At 51.3% G+C, this 14,105-nt stretch overlaps 2 protein-coding genes across 14 annotated transcripts in view; both read right to left on the bottom strand.

The window, feature by feature from the left end:
* Positions 1-880, bottom strand: part of Ncf1 (neutrophil cytosolic factor 1) — a 5,396-nt gene extending 4,516 nt beyond the window's left edge. The window contains exon 1 of the mRNA XM_036171633.1: positions 765-880. Coding sequence (XP_036027526.1) covers positions 765-870 — 106 coding nt within the window. The 5' untranslated portion in view covers positions 871-880. The remainder of the gene's footprint in view (positions 1-764) is intronic.
* A 10,407-nt stretch (positions 881-11,287) lies between these two features.
* Positions 11,288-14,105, bottom strand: part of Gtf2i (general transcription factor IIi) — a 93,815-nt gene continuing 90,997 nt past the window's right edge. For all 13 annotated transcript variants that reach the window (XM_036172386.1, XM_036172392.1, XM_036172391.1 and 10 more), the window contains 3 exons: positions 13,647-13,688; positions 12,852-12,924; positions 11,288-12,299 (listed from right to left, as the gene is read on the bottom strand). In XM_036172386.1, the coding sequence (XP_036028279.1) occupies positions 12,866-12,924; positions 13,647-13,688 (101 nt within the window). In that variant the 3' untranslated portion in view covers positions 11,288-12,299; positions 12,852-12,865. The remainder of the gene's footprint in view (positions 12,300-12,851; positions 12,925-13,646; positions 13,689-14,105) is intronic.

Here is a 14,105-nt window from a genome sequence, read left to right as displayed (position 1 = left end):
CCAGCATCTGGAAAGTGAAGTGGGAAGTTTGCCCTGAGTTCTGGCTAACCTAAGCTACATTGTGAGACTCTAAACATCTTCTGGTGATTGTTTCTGGGGGAGGACTGGAGGATATAAGGAAACACCTAGAATGACCGCAGTGTTCCCTTTTGGTGTGGCTTTGGTTTCCAGAGTCTCACGCTCATTCTGGAACGACTCAGAATATTTATTTTTAGAGAGGGAGGGAGGAAAGGGGGAGACGCGCTTAGCACAGAACGCTTTACGTGTCCCACACAAACACTGCACAAGTACCAGGTGCCACTCAGAGGCCCAGTGATGAAGTCTATATACATGGGCAGAGATTTCTCCTGCTCACCTCCCCAGAGGCAAAGGGGACAGTTTCCTGGTAATGTCATCTCCTGGGGAGCTAAACTCTGTGGTCAGCATCATAGAAGAAAGACTACAGTCTACAGGCCTCTCCCTGTGCTGACTAGACAGGGAAGTTTCCTGGGAGGAGCGAGCCTCGTTCCTAAGCCCTGGACATGGGGTGATGGCGCTTGAGCATGGATGGGGGCTCAGTGTATGGGGACAGAGAGGGAAGCCATTAAGAGGGATGCACAGGAATGTCAGAGTCCTTTACAGACACCCAGGAAAGAAGCCCGAGGCCCAAAGACAAGAACCCAGTACCCGAGAGGCACCCCCTTATATCCATGCCGGAGCAGTCCCACACCCCTTATGTCCTCCCCTGGTCCCCCTCCCTTTGGCTAGCACCAGGATGACAGCACCATCCCCACTGGATGCTCCATTCACGCTACTCACATAGTGTTGGCTGGGAACGAAGCGCTTCTCAAAGCCCAGGAGGGCGATGTGGCGGATGAAAGTGTCCCCCATGGCTGGGCAGTGGCTGGGCCACTTCTCCCTACAGCCTGGGCTGAGCCTTAAATACACTAAAAAGAGGAAGTGGTTTCTGTTGCTTGTGGGGTGGGGGGCAGGGAGTGCCCCGACACTCTTGCTCAGTCTTTCACTTTCTGGGGATTGTTTGAGCTCTAACGGAGAGGTTGGGGTAGCTGGGGGCACTAAAGTGCAGAAAATCTGTTGTAAGGCCTATCCACCCCCCAGCCCCGGGCACGTGGGCCTCTCTGCAGTTCTGAACCACCCCAGGACCTTTGCACCCGCCCTGCTCCCTTTTCCCGTCCTCCTCACCTGTGTGTGTATCTCTCTGCCTCAAGCTCACTAAGTCTCTACTCTGATGGTTCCCCTTCCGGAAGCCTTTGAATAACCTCACCCAAAATAGCAAGTTGGCCAGGCACAGTGAGACATTGTTTTTTGTTTGTTTGTTTGTTTGTTTTTCGAGACAGGGTTTCTCTGTGTAGCTTTGGGCCTTTCCTGGGACTCACTCCGTAGACCAGGCTGGCCTCCAACTCACAGAGATCCACCTGGCTCTGCCTATGGTGATACATTGTAATCACAGCACTTGGGAAGCTGAGGCAGGAGAATCAGGAGTTAGAGAGAGGCCAGTTTCAGCTGGGCTACATGAGATTATCTTTGTAACATACCACAGCACTGGGGACATGGCTCAGCTGGTTAAGCCCTTGGCATACAAGCCTGAGGACCTGAGTTGTTTTTTCTTTCTTTTTTTTTTTTCTTTTTTTTTTTTTTTTTGAATTTGTTTTGTTTTTTCAAGACAGAGTTTCTCTGTGTAGCAGCCCTAGCTATCCTGAAACTTGCTCTGTAGATCAGGCTGGCCTCAAACTCGGAGATCCTCCTGCCTCTGGGTGATACATCACCACCACCCAGAGTGGACCTGAGATCTATTCCCAGGACTTACTTTAAAGAAAAGCTGGGTATCATAGCATGTGCTTTCAAAGTTTAGTTTTTATTCGTTTTAACTGTGCGTGTGTGTGTGTGTGTGTGTGTGTGTGTGTGTGTGTGTGTGAGATGTGTTACATGAGGGCAGGTTTCTGAGGAGGTCAGAGCCATTGGATCCCCGGAAGATGGAGTTACAGGTGGTTGTGCACCACCAGACATGGATGCTCACATGGAACCCAGCTCCTCTGCAAGAGAGGAACTCTTAGCCACAGAGCCCTCCCTCTGGCCTGGTGTGTGCTTTGAATCCCAGCACCACTGGGAAGGCAGAGTCAGGAGGAACCCTGGGACTCACTGGCCAGTCAGGCCAGCCTTCCAGGTGAGTTTTTAGTTTTGGACCCTGTCTCAAAAACCAAGGGGACTCCTGAGAAAGGACGTCTGCACAGACACCCTTGGAAGTGCAACACCGCCGCCTGACCACATAATGGTCCCTCAGAGTTTTCTTAGGTAGCTGTTTGGAAGGGGACTTGAAATGAAGAGGAAATGGGAGCCAGGCACAGTGGCAAGTGTCTTTAACCCCAGCACTGGACGAGGTGGACTCCGATGGAGCCAACCCCATGGAAAAGCAACGGAAAAGCCAAGGTCAGCAGGCCTCTGCCTCAGAGCCTCGCCCTGAGCTGACTTGACAAAAAGGTTTCCTGGGAGGAGTGAGCCTGGATTGGGGCACTGGTGGGGGCTCTCAGTAGAGAGGGATTCAATGTGTAGACAGGAAAGCAGCTGGGCAGAGTATACAGGGATGTCTCCCCAGTATGGCAGGGGCAGGCTCTGGAGTTCCAGGCCAGCCAGAGATATATATAGTGAGACCCTGCTTTTAAAGCAGCAAGGATTTAGGGGTGGTACCTATTCTATACTGGGTGGTTCAGAGGCTGCTGGGTCACCTAGGTCACCCGTGGCCTTCTCCAGAAGCAAGCCTTCTGTCTGCAGCAGCCCAGCTGGCCGATGCTGGGCTTCCTTGTCATGACTCTGGCTGGGACTCAGAGAAAGAGGGTAGGGCCAGGTTGTAATGCAGTCTGGGGATTCCAGGATTGCAGGCATGCTGCCTCTGAGCCACATCCCCAGCCTTTCTGGGGGTGGGGGGTGGGGGGTAGGGGTGGGTGATTCAAAAGCAAAGTACCCTACCACCAAGTTACATCACCAACCTTTCTTGTCATTTGGAGACTAAACTACCCAGGTTAGCCTCGAACTCTTAATCTTGCTGTCTCTGTCTCCAGATGAGGGGGGGACCTGTGTTAACACACCCAGCACCAATGGTGAGTTTTAGTACAGTAAGAAGCCGACTAGGATAAGTGGTAGATTTCAAGTGGCTGACACACTGGCCGGTTCTCCTCACCTGCCAGCTCCCTTTGGCCACCGAACTCTGGGACACACTCATCTCTGTCCCAGACTGCAGAGTCGGGAAAGTCCAGCCAAAAACACCAGCCCTGCTGAGCACCTGGGCCTGGAGGGAGCAGCCTGTGGAAAGTTCCTGCTGCGGACCTGTGGCAGGCTAACGATCACGTCCTCAGCACTTCCTTCTTGTCCGGCGGGGACTTGCATAACTGCAGACAGTGGCCTGTCCAGTGGCCCAGGCCCCACACAGCCATCTTCCCACTGCCCTCCTGAGACCTCAGCCTGTTCTCTCGTGGCCTCTTGCATGAGAAACAGAGGCAAAGAGTGGTTTTGTTTTTTAAAGCATTTGACCTTGTAATAACCTCTATAAGCAGGGCCAGTTCCCTTTTTTTGTCGTAACAAGGTATTTATTTCAATGCATGTGAACGGTTTATTTCATCTTTTGGTCTTTGGAGGTGGTCTCCTGTAGCCCAGGCTGGCCTCCAACTACTTGAACTCCAGATCATTCTATCTCCTCCCCACCTCCTCCTCAGTGTGGGATTAGCAAGTGTTTGCCACCCTCTCAGGCTTTTATGTTTTTCAAATTATATTTATTTGGCAAGGCTTGGGTCATGGCGCCAGGATGCGTGTGGGGCGATCAGAGGACAACTTACAGGAGGTGTCCTTCCAACACGTGGGACCTGGGAATTAATACTTTTACCCACTGGGCCATCTCCCAGCCCCCCCCCCCTTTTTTTTTTTTTTTTGGTTTTTCGAGACAGGGTTTCTCTGTAGTTTTGGTGCCTGTCCTGGACTAGCTCTGTAGCCCAGGCTGGCCTCGAACTCACAGAGATCCGTCTGCCTCTGTCTACCGTGTGCTGGGATTACAGGCGTGCGCCACCACCGCCTGGCTAATTTGTTTTTATTTTATGTGCATTGGTGTTTTTGCTTGCATGTATGTCTGTGTGAGGGTGTCAGATCTTTGGAGTTACAGGGAGTAGTGAGCTGCCATGTGGGTGCTGGGAATTGAACCTGGGTCCTCTGGAAGAGCAGCTAGTGTTCTTAACCACTGAGCCATTTCTTGAGCCCAGGAAACATTTTTTAAAACCTATTGTGAGATATATAGAAAAGTGCCCATTTCCACTCATTTGTATTATAAAGCTATGAGTGTTTAAAAAACTATTTTAGTGTATGAGTGATTTCAGGCATGTCTGTACTCTGTGTGCATGCCTGCTGCATTGGATCTCCTGGAAATGGAATTGTAAGAAGTTCTGAGCAGCCATGTGGGTGCTGGAACCAAACCCGGGTCCTCCACCAAAGCAGCCAATGCTCTCAGCCCTGAGCTATCTCTTCAGTCCAAAGCCATAACTATTCCAGAGAGCCATTAGCCACCACTGTGGCATTAGACCAGCCACCCTCCCACTGCATGTTGTACTAGCGACTTTTCTCATGGCTGTGATAAAGCAACTGGAGAATGGATGGGTTTTTTGTTATTTATTTTGTTTTAGTACAGTGTATCACAGCAGGGAAGGCGCGGCGGCAGGAGCCTGAGGCTGCGGGTCACATGGCATCCACAGTCAGGAAGCAGAGAGATGGATGCTGGTGCTAAGTTTTCTTTCTCCTTTTTATTCAGTCAGAGACCCCAGCCCATGGATTCTGGGGGATTGTTGGAGTCTACTAGGTTTCCTAGTAGCTGTACCCAGCAGGACTACATAAAAGGTTGATTGGACCAGGGGCCTGGGGACTAGATGATTGTAACTAGCCAAGGGGGAGGTCTTTTGCTCCACCCCCTTGGCATTGTTATAAATAGACCTTCAGAATAAAGTTCGGGGCTGGTGGATAAGGATCCAGGCCCACCTGAGTCTATCCTGTGTTTTCTCTCCGTTTCTCTCCCCTTTATTTCTAACTAAGTCTCTTATCCCTCATTCCTCAAGAGTTAGTTCCTGGAGTAAATAAATGTGGGGGCTGGTCTCCCATAGGGGATGTCTTTCTGTACGCTGTGAATATATAGCATTCCCATTGGTTAATAAGTAAGCTGCTGGGGTTGAGGATTTAGCTCAGTGGTAGAGTACCTGGGTTCCATCCTCAGCTCCCGGGAAGAAAAAAAAAAAAAAGTAAGCTGCTTTGGCCTATGGCAAGGCAGCTTAGAAGCAGGCAGGAAATCCAAGGAGAGAGACAGGAAAGAGAGGCAGAGTAGAAGAGACGCCAGACTGCCATCCTAGGAGCAACATGTAATGGGATGCGGGGAAAGCCACAGAACATGTGGCAATGCATAGATGAATAGTTATGAGTTAAGTTAAACTATAAGAGGCCGGCCAGAGGCCATACAGTTTATAAATAATATTAAGCCTCTGAGTGATTATTTTATAATCGGCTGAGGGACCACGGGGCCAGGCAAGACCTGAGAAACCTTCCAGCTACATATGGAATGATGGTGTGGTCCACATTCAGGGTGGGTCTTCCAACTCCAGTTAAACTTTTCTGGAAACAACCAGTGGTGCCCAGCCTCGGTGACTGTAAATCAGTCAAGTTGGCAGTGAGGATCAGCCTCCTGAGGTTCTGTGTCCGCCCCTCCTGGATCTTCTCTAGAGATTGTTTCCTGTAGTCCCAGCGCCCTCACACTCTGCTTAGCTAAGGATATCCTCGAACTCCTGATCCTCCTCCCTCCACCTTCTGAGTGCTGGAATTAGAAGTGTACGCATCATGTTCTGTTTAAGTGGGCTGGGATTGGAACCCCGGGCTTCATGGGTGATAGACAGGCCCTCTACTAACGAAGTGATAGCCTCAGACTTAAGACAAGGTTTCTGTAGCCCAGGCTAGCTTCCCCCTGCTTCAGCCTCCCAAGGGTTGATATTACAAGTGTGTGTACTATACCTGGCACTTGGATGTGTTTTATGCTTAAGATCACATCTCATGACGTCTTTTGAGTGGCAGGGACTATTCCCTCACTTCACAGATGAGGGAATTGAGGCTCAGGGAAATATGTAGGTGGTTATAGCTGGAATTAAACTCAGACCCATACTATTTATTAATGAAGATTTATTTATTTTTACTGTTTTTTTTTTTTTTTTTCAAGATAGGCTTTCTCTGTGTAACAGTCCTGGATGTCCTAGAACTCACTGTGTAGACCAGCTGGCCTTGGACTCACAGAGATCTGCCTGCCTCTGCTTCCTGAGTGCCAGGATTAAAGGCATGTACTACCATCCCCGGTTAAGGATTATTTATTTAATTTTATTTTTTTACTCTTTTTTTTTTTTTTTTTTTGGAGCTGAGGATTGAACCCAGGGCCTTGCGCTTGCTAGGCAAGTGCTCCACCACTGAGCTAAATCCCCAACCCTATTTATTTATTTTTAAAAGATTTATTTATTATATATGCAGAGGGCCACCAGATCAAATTACAGATGGTTGTGAGCCACCATGTGGTTGCTGGGAATTGAACTCAGGACCTCTGGAAGAGCAGCCAGTGCTCTTAACCTCTGAGCCATCTCTCCAGCCCAAGGATTTATTTTTACTTGTGTGTGTGTGTGTGTGTGAATGCATGCCACCAGTGTGCTAGTGGTGCTCATAGAGGCCAGAAAGGGGTACCAGGTTCCCTGGACCTGGAGCTACAGGTGGGTGCTGGGAATTGAACTCAGGCCCTCTGGAAAATGGCAAGCTCTCTTAAATGCTGAGCTCTATCTCTCCAGTCCCTCAGGCCCATATCCTTTATCTGTGGAGTGATGTGAATGAATGATTGAACAAATGAATGGGGCACAATTCCAGGGAGTTAGCTGGCATAAGCCCCCAAAGAGTTTTTCCCATCAGGCCAGGCAGAGGCCTCAGGGCTTCCTGCTCTGGCCCTAAGACTTTGGTCTGTCTCCCGACAGGCTCCGCTGCCCTCAGCCAGTTGGCTTTCCCCTCGGCCTGAGGCCAGGCTGGCCATTTCCTTAACTAGGAAATCCCCAAGTCTAGGCAGACAAGACATCATGAAAAGTTGCTTGCTGTTGGGGATGTGGACAGGGAGGTGGCCTTACGGACCTTCCATCAGAGGGAACATGGGGCTTCCCCGGATTGAAACATACCTGCCTTCATCATTAGTTCCTGCTTTGTTTGTTTTTTTGAGACAGGGTTTCTCTATGTAGTTTTGTAGTTTTGGTGCCTGTCCTGGATCTCGCTCTGTAGACCAGGCTGGCCTCGAACTCACAGTGATCCACCTGCCTCTGCCTCCTGAGTGCTGGGATGAAAGGCTCGAGCCACCACCGCTCAGCCTCCTGCTGCTGCTTGCTGAGTGACCAGTGTCCTTCAGTTTTCCCAGGACCCCTGGGAGTGTGGACAGGGTTTCACGGTTGGGGCTCTATGGGAGGCAAGGCTGTATGAGCAGGTTCATGGAAATATGGCTGTCCAACTCTTTGCCTTCCTGGAGACTCCTTTCTCAGCAGCATGGGGTGAGATGCGTTCTGCTGGTGGGGGAAGAGGTGTGAGGCCTCAGCAGAACACCCAGTAGCTGCGGAGTCCAGCTCAGGACATCCGTCAGCTCCAACACTGGGGACTCCCTTCTCCCCAGGTCCCCCCCCCCCCCCAGTATTCCAATAGACTCAGGCTGTGGGCATTTTACCCTGTAGCTGGACTCATAGGACTACTTGGAGCTCAGATTCCGCTTCTAGTATGTCCCTTGGCGATGTTACTCAAGCTCTGTGAGCCAGTTTCCTCATCTATAAAATGGCTCCGCCATTTTACCCACTTCATGGACTGCTCTGAGCTGCAAAGAAGGTCGAGGGTGAGGCCTGGCAAATGCTGGCCATTAGTGAGCAGTGGCCACATTAGAGCTGACCGGCATTGGGGGAGGTGGTGGAGAGGGTTAGTGCTCAGGCCAGGAGTCAGGATGGTGGTTTGGATCTCGCTCTGTAGACCAGGCTGGCCTCAAACTCAGAGATCGGCCTGCCTCTGCCTCCTGAGTGCTGGATTAAAGAGCGCACCACCACCGCCCAGCGTGATATAGAATTAGCAATGGGTTCTACCTATACCGTGTACCCCAGGTCAAGTCAGACTCCCTCAGCCTTGTCTTCCTAAACATTACATATAAAATGGAGCTAAACAGATGGTTCTGTGACTGGATTTCATGTATTCCAGGCTGGCCTGGGGACGAGGCTCTTGCATGTACCTTCTGAGTGCTAGGACTGCCTGGTTTATGGGTGAAATGTGTGCACACTAGGCACACTCCACCAACTGAGCCATATCCCATCCTCAACTGTTATGTAGAAGTGAGTGTATTAGGACACCCTGCTTCCCTGTCACCCCATGAGCTCTGTGACAAGATCTGTTCCTTCCCCAATGGTCACCAGAAGTGCTGGTCATGTGCTCTGGGATAGTAACGGTTTGACAGGCAAGGTCTCGCCATGCCTGGTTTATGTGACCAACTGAACCACATCCCCAGCCAACAGTTTTTTTCTTTTTGCATTTATTGGGTGGGGGGCAAAGCACATGCGTGCAATAGCGTGGAGGTCAGAGGAAAACTTGTGGGAGTCGGTTCTCTCTTTCCACCATGTGGGTCCTGGGCACTAAACTCAGTCAGCATCAAGTTGTTTTTCCCCCTTGGGTGGGGCGGCGTCCATTTCCAGACAGGGTTTCTCTGTGCATAACAGTAAGCTGTCCTGAAACTCACCTTGTAGACTGGGCTGGCCTCAGAACTCAGAGATCCACCTGGCTCTGCCTCCCGAGTGCTGGGATTAAAGGCATGCATCACCTAGCCCTGGGTCTTAAACTTACAAAGTATAGAGCAGGTGTGTTGGCCCACCTGGCACCCCGGACCCAGGGTGGAAGTGAGCCTCACTTGCTAGGTGGAATAGTGGGTAAAAAGGGCTGCAGAGATGGCCCCATGGTTGAGCACTGACTGCTCTTCCACAAGACCTGGTTCAATTCCCAGCATTCTCTACTTCCACAGGATTAACTGGCTGCTTCTGGCCTTGGTGGGCGCCAGGCACAGTCAGTGCAGACATCCACGGAGGCATAATACCCATGCACATTAAAAAACAATCTGCAGAAGCTATGGCCAGGTCTGCAGAGGGTTGAGTTCTCTTATGTTGGCTGAGGCTCTGTGCCCCAACCTCAGCCTGCTCCCCAACTCTGTCTCCAGGCACTTGCTCAGCCACAGCAAAAGCCCCAGGGCAGTCAGCATTCCCAGATTTTTGTAGCTAGCAGAATGTGGCAGTCACCCACAGGGGGAAAGGGCTGCTGTTCCTAAGGGGAGCCCCAGGACAGGAGAGGGAGTGGATTCCCTACAACATAGAGTGGGCTACACAAATGGCTTTTTCCCTCAGAATGTGACCAGGAGGGGTGTGCATCAGGAACCCTCTCACACTGCGCACAAGAGCCCACCAAACTGTCTCTAAGGACAGAAACCACTACTCAGTGGGATGGACAAACACCAAGGAATATGGTCCCAACATGCTGCAGCCCCGAGTGTGGGCCCCTGGACTTTCTGCCTCGGCCTCCCGGAGGGCTGGAAGTGGGGCTGGAATCACACACCTTTCCAACCAGGCTCAGCTGAAAGCATCTTAGTAGTCGTTTTTTTTTTGTTGTTGTTGTTTTGTTTTAGGGGGATGATCTTGAACTCTGATTCTTTGGCCATGGCCTCCTGACAGGCATGGACTACTTAACCTGGCTTTCAACTTGACATTTTGAACACCCGCTGAATTTTTGTTTTGTTGTCTCGGAGGTATAGCCAGGCCCTGGTCCCCTGCCCACGCTGAGTGCCGGGATCTCAGGCCTGCTCTCCCTCGCTTGGCTGTACCAGCCGGCCTCTAGGAAGAAGCCCTTTATACAGACAAATTCACCACAACAGTTAGTGGCAGCCCAGTTGGCTGGCAGCGCGCAGTACATCCCCCAGCTGGAGACACCGAAGCGTCTGGACGTGGTGGGCCTCTGCCCTTCGCTCACCGGATCACCAGGGGAGCTGCCTGGACACGGTGCGCAAGTTGAAGCTAATGAATACGAGGTTTGTTTTCCATTCCCTCTGCAGCAGGAAACACTTTACAAATCAGGATTGTGTCAGGGGAACTTTCGGCACTGGGGCTTCCTCAAAACCAGACCACAAGACATAGGGAGGGGGGGTGCAGAGGGAGGGGCCACCTACTAAGTGTCAGGTCACTTAGATGTCAGGGCCTCCTGAGTTCCAATGACTGTGCATGCCACTAAGCTTTTTTTTTTTTTTCTTTTTAAAATGACACCAAGTCTAATTTAACCCAGACTGGCCTTGAACTTACCATGTCACAAAGACCTGGCCCCACCCACCATCTGGCGTATGCAGGGCTGGAATAGAACTCGGGCTTCCATGCCTTCACTAACCAACCACATCCCCAGCCATAAGAACTGGTGCCCATGACCCTCTTCTCCACCCTGACCACCACGGTGCTCATCATCTACCAGCCCCCCTAGCATAGGAAGCCATTATGCCACCTACTTGTCAACAAGCCGGGTCTGGCCCAGGGACAGTTCTGTTGTGTGCTATGACATGGGGAATGTCCCCAAAGGCCCACATGAGGTGAGCATGACCGCAGCCTCGGTGCCACTGGCAGGTGGCAGAAGCTGAGAGGAGGGTCTGGTGGGAAGGAGGTGGGTGCTGAAGGGGTGTGCCCTGTGACCACATGCTGCCCATTAAGGGTCAAAGAGCATGCTCTGAAGGATCTCAGGTAAGAAATGAGGACTCTCCCTCCTGGTTGGCACTCCCGGGCATCTTGTTACCATGACAACTGCCATATTGCTGCTGGCACTCCCCCCACCAGGGAATGTACAAAGAGTTTGCCATCCCCTCCCAGCCTTGGGTGGCTGCACCCTGCCTGAGTGGGCACCATCTTCCAGTTCTTCCCTAGCTCTGGGCAGCAGATGGAAGTCCCTGAGTGCAGGGACTCAAACATCCCCTCTGTGGTGAAGCTTTTACCTCAGTTCTGTCTCCAACACTGGGGAGACACAGGGGTGGAGGAGCTGGGCACAGCTCTGGGACAAACCTGTGACCCGGAACAAAGGCATCCAATCCAAGCGGGACCGAGGTGAACACCCCAGCCTGCCGTCCGTCTGTCTGTCTCCTCCTGCTGCCGGCCCACACCCCCTTCCCCCAGACACTCATATGAAGACAACTTAAAAAGAATGAATTTGCGTGTGAAAGGCATGGATGGATTTTCTTTATTACCCTATATCTACAATTTGAGGTAAAATATAAGGAACACATAAAAATGCCTATCTCTGCTACCGTGTGATATAATTTCCCATTGTGAACATCGTGGTGCCGCGCCGTGCCCTCACATCCTCTAACTCTCGAGTGCTGTGATTATACAACTGCTTCGTCCAGGAGCCTCCACTTTAGGCCCAGAGGGTGTGAACACGGAGGTGCCCAAGAGCCTGCCTGCCTCACTCCCCACACTCGGCCAGACAGGCGGTTAGAGACAACCAACCAGGCAGACACACAGCCCAGCCTGACTCCACCCAGAGCACCCCAGGCCACTGTGGCTCCCAGTTGGGGAGGGTTTGGTCATCCAGCTGCTAAAGCATGCATACCTGACCTCTGACCTTCAGGGTACACCCATTTACTTGCAGTGAAGTAAGGGTGAAAAGAGGCTCTGAGAATGTCCTCTCTCTGAGGAGACACTGGCTGCTCACTTTTTAATTACAGTGAAACAGAGGAACCATGATGGAGCTTAGGCAAAGGCTTAGACGTACAGACAGCAGCCCTCCCTGGGGCGGGAAGAGGAGCCGAGTGCAAGATCACGGAAATGATTTTCAATAGAAAAACTAAAGCACTGACTAGCACAGGGGTTTCTTCGCTGCGGAAGCCAAGATGCCCAGAAGGTATATCTCCACTGACTGGAATACGCGCCGCAGCCCAAGGCTCTGCCCAATGCATTAAAAAAAAAAATCTAAGAGTCGTCCCTGCCATTCCCTGTCTCTTTCCAGCACGGCTGTGAAATCCTCCTATAGTGCATTCCCAAGCCAGCCAGGCACGCGCCTCTCATCACGCTGTGTAGTTCAATTCACAGAACTGCTGAGAAAGTAGACATTTCTATCTAGAGTAGAAAAGAAGGTTTGTATAGAAGGTATTTCTGTTATACAAGTATATTACAGAGCTGGCAGGCGGATCTGAAAGCTCTTCTCCACCACTCACACTGGAAGCCGAACTGGAGAAAAAGAACAGGCAGGCAGTGGGTTAGCCAGATGACAGGGCCAGACACGCCTCACACACCCTATTGCCATCAGCTAAAAGTGCTGGGCTCAAATGCAGTTGTGAAAGATAGTCTGTGACCTGACAGGGGAAGGCAGTCTCCTCACTTGCGGGCTACAGATAATCCTCCTGTTAGTGGCTGGGTCACACTGAGCAAGTCAGCAACAACGGGGCTGGGCTTGTCACTGGCCTAAAGAGGTCAGTCCAGAGAGAAGGCGACCTTGGCATACAGATTCAAAACATGTCCCTTCTAAAGAGGAAGACTGCTACATTACCTCCCACCCCTCTATCGTAGGACAAGGCCACACTATGTAGCCTGGCTGGCCTGGAACTCATGACAGATGCACCCGCTTCTACATCTCTGAGCGAGAGAAGACTCTGGCCTGTAGCTCCCAGCTGGCCTGCACTCAGGCCAGTGAGGGCCATGTGTCCCCTAAGGGTGGCCTCCCAGGTGCTCATCTGCTTGCAGGTAGGTACAGACCATGGGGAGCTGAGGAGAGGCTCTTACCCTGGAGACGTGGTCTACCACGTGGGGTCTGGCTCCTGCTTGATCTGTGAGCTCCCATCCGTGTCTTTAATTTCTAGAGAGAAAAGGGTGATGATGAGCTGGGCTTCTGATGTGAACCTGCCAGCCTGCAAAGGGAGCCACACAGACCTCAGATCTGCCTGGAAGCCTCCAATGTGTTTTTATGGAACCCAGGGCCTTGCCCATGCTTGCCAAGTGTTCATCCGAGCCACAGGCAGTCCATGACTTGATTTGCAAGTAACAGATTCTATACTGCTCTGCGTGTACTTAGGGACATGCCCTGTCTAGGCTAGAGGGATCTAGAATTTAGCCAGAGCCACGCAGGACAGACAGAGGCAGCCTGCCTGGAGTCTCCACTGAAGAGGTTGAAGTCTTATCAATTCGGGGCTGGACAGACGGTTCGGCAGTAAAGGGCACTAGCTGCTGTTCCAGGGGACCTGAGTTCGATTCTCAGTGCTCTCATGGAGGTTCACAACCAGAGCTAGATTCGGGGTGTGTGTGTGTGTGTGTGTGAGAGTGTGTGTGTGAGTGTGTGTGTGAGTGTGTGAGTGTGTGTGTGTGTGTGTGTGTGTGTGTGTCCCTCTTCTGGCTTCCTTGGGTACTGCATACACATGGTCACCACACACAGTGGACTAAACACCCATACATGTGAAAAAACAACACAAAACCACCAATTGGCCAAGAAGAAACAGCACAAACACCACAGTGAACACAGTCATGCTGTCGTGAGGCACCAGTCACTCCAGATCTCGAGGACGGGAGCGGCACAGCCCTTACCTTCTGTTGCAGGAACTTCCAACTGGCTCACCTCAGCGGATTCTAAAGAGAAACACATCAAGTCTCGTTTGGACAGTTTTCAAAGGCGCTTTAAACTATTTAAAGAGCCTAGAAGGAGAGGAGAAGGAGAAGGAAGGAGAAAGCCCCAGTGATGGAAACAGCCTACCAACTTTCTTTTTATTATCTGGTTATTTTGTCTGCATGTGTGCCTACCATGCCCGTGTCTGGTGCCTTCAGATCCCCTGGAACTGGAGTTAAAAGACAGTTGTAATCCACCATGTGGGTGCTGGGAGTTGAACTTAGGACCTCTGGAAGAGCAGTCAGCGCTCTTAACCGCTGGGCCATCTCTCCAGTCCAAGCCTCCACATGGATGTTCACCCACACGTGCATAAACACCCACTTCAACAGGTAGCCCTCTCATTTTGATGTTTTATTTTAGGCCACTGGGTCTTGAGCACC

The sequence above is a fragment of the Onychomys torridus genome, chromosome 22, assembly GCF_903995425.1.
Source record: "Onychomys torridus chromosome 22, mOncTor1.1, whole genome shotgun sequence".
In the NCBI taxonomy this organism is placed as follows: Eukaryota; Metazoa; Chordata; class Mammalia; order Rodentia; family Cricetidae; genus Onychomys; species Onychomys torridus.
The sequence above is the reverse complement of the archived record's forward strand: the minus strand, read 5'-3'. Positions and strand labels throughout refer to the sequence as shown.